Source organism: Setaria viridis, chromosome 9 (genome assembly GCF_005286985.2).
Source record: "Setaria viridis chromosome 9, Setaria_viridis_v4.0, whole genome shotgun sequence".
NCBI lineage: Eukaryota > Viridiplantae > Streptophyta > Magnoliopsida > Poales > Poaceae > Setaria > Setaria viridis.
In genome coordinates, this window is record NC_048271.2 from 55659790 (window position 1) to 55661916 (window position 2127).

A 2127-nucleotide genomic window follows, 5' to 3' on the forward strand; every position below is an offset into this window, starting at 1 on the left:
GGGTATAATCATCTTTTCTACTATAGTTAACAACAACTTAACAGTCATTGGACGTATAATTATTTTTTCACTGAAGTTAACAGCAACTTAACAGGTATTGGACGGTAATAGCAATGAGGGAATTGTAAAATTGAAGTAGTGGCAGGGGAGGAACAAGAATTTCGGAAGCGGTCAAAATTATTCCGCGCCACGGCAGGCAGAGCAGGCGCACTAACGGGCCGCATCTCTTAATGGCCGATTTGCAATATTGGGCTGTCGATCAATCCGCACCGGTGAGGCCTGCCTGCTCGCCAAGTAGGCCCATTCTGAACCGCAAATGAACGGGCCGGTGTAGCCCATTCTGACTGCTCGCGCGGTGCGACCTCGGCTGTGAAGATTCTGAAAAGCCCGGCCCGTACTTGCAACGACGGCGGCCTCGAGCCTTCGTCGAGGTTCTCCGTCCATTTTCGTCGGCGGTTCAAAAATATCAGACGCGACGGGCACATTTTCGCAAATATAGCCCGCACAGAATATACGCGGCGAGGCCGGCCATCTCCCGTGCCGTGCGCGACCCAAACCCTCCTCCCATTTCTTTCTTGCCTCCCACGCCGCCGCCGCCGCCGCCGGATCACGCCATGGCCGATCCGCGGCTGTACCCGTCGGGATCCGACGACCGCCGGGATGACTCCGGCCGCCGCCTCTACAACCCGTACCAGGACCTCAACATCCCCTACAAGCAGCTCTACGACCTGCCCACCTCCCCGGAGTTCCTCTTCCAGGAGGAGGCCATCGCGCAGCGCCGCTCCTGGGGCGAGAACCTCACCTACTACACCGGCATCGGCTACCTCGGCGGCGCCGTGGCGGGGGCCGCGCTGGGCCTCCGCAACGCCGCGCGGGGAGCGGAGCCGGGGGAGCCCGCCAAGATCCGGGCCAACCGCGTCCTCAACTCCTGCGGGAGCTCAGGCCGCCGCGTCGGCAACACGCTCGGGGTCATAGGCCTGATGTACGCCGGGATCGAGAGCGCCATGGTCGCCGCCCGCGACCGCGACGACTGGATCAACAGCGTCGCGGCAGGGCTAGGCACCGGGGCGCTCTTCCGGGCCGCCAACGGGCCGCGGTCAGCCGTTGTCGCGGGGGCCGTCGGAGGGGTTCTCGCCGGCGCCGCCGCGGCCGCCAAGCAGGTCGGCAAGAGATACGTGCCCGCCCTCTGATGTGTCCGTACGGTACTCTCTCTGCTGTGATCGAATCACCCAATCAATCAATTCGTCGCGAGGATGTCAAGTCTTCGTTTCTTGTTCTGCTGGTTAATATTTGAGAAGAGTCATGTTCTTCTCAACATTCCTATATATTGACAGCCATATGCTGTAATGATATGTGAACGATCTGATCGGACCTGATCAGGAAATTTTTGGTCTGCCTTGCAATGTAACACTAGCTAGCTGGTATCGACACAATAATACTGCATTTGCATTATGCTGGAGAACCCATGACATTGTGAAATCTAATTTTCAGTGTAGTGTAGTCTTGCTAATCACTGCTTTTGTTTCTCTCATGATGAAATGGTTTGCATAACAATTGCTTGTGAGAAAGGTCTGTTTTGATCTGTGAGTGAATGTTTAAGAAACCCAAATGTTGTACATGAGTTCGTGCACAGTTTGGTAGCAAGACATTCAGGTCACAGGATATCATTCTGAAGTGACTCGTTGATAACTATGATCCTTATTTTTTTGGGGTTCATTTCGGATCTTTACCATCCTCATTACACTTGCAAATACATCATGATGCTCTGACTGAATATTATGAAACAGTGATGTGATGTTTCATACTCCCTCCGTCCCACAGAGACTGTTCGTTTAGGAAATTTTAGACAAGATAGTAGTAATACTAAAAGTCTAAAGTACCCCTAATAACTCTTCTTAATCGGATGGATTACCGAGTAGAATTAATTATGCATGCACGCTTGTAGTAATTGTCGGATCTATTAACCTTCCTTGTTTAGCGGCTTGGGCATTGATGGTGGGAGTAAATGATCGATTCGTTAACTGGGCTAGAAGGTACTATAAAGGTTAGAAGGTACTATGAGGGTTTTTGTTGGATTGTCTGAAAGTTATATGGACACTTTTTGTGGGATAAGTTTTGAAGGTTAAA

General features: G+C 52.1%; 1 protein-coding gene across 1 annotated transcript; it reads left to right on the top strand.

Moving 5' to 3' along the window:
- Positions 1-470: 470 nt before the first annotated feature.
- Positions 471-1510, top strand: LOC117838683 (mitochondrial import inner membrane translocase subunit TIM23-2). Its single transcript, XM_034718807.2, has one exon. It carries the CDS (start codon positions 615-617, stop codon positions 1188-1190), a length of 576 nt encoding a protein of 191 aa, XP_034574698.1. The 5' UTR covers positions 471-614; the 3' UTR covers positions 1191-1510.
- Positions 1511-2127: the final 617 nt, after the last annotated feature.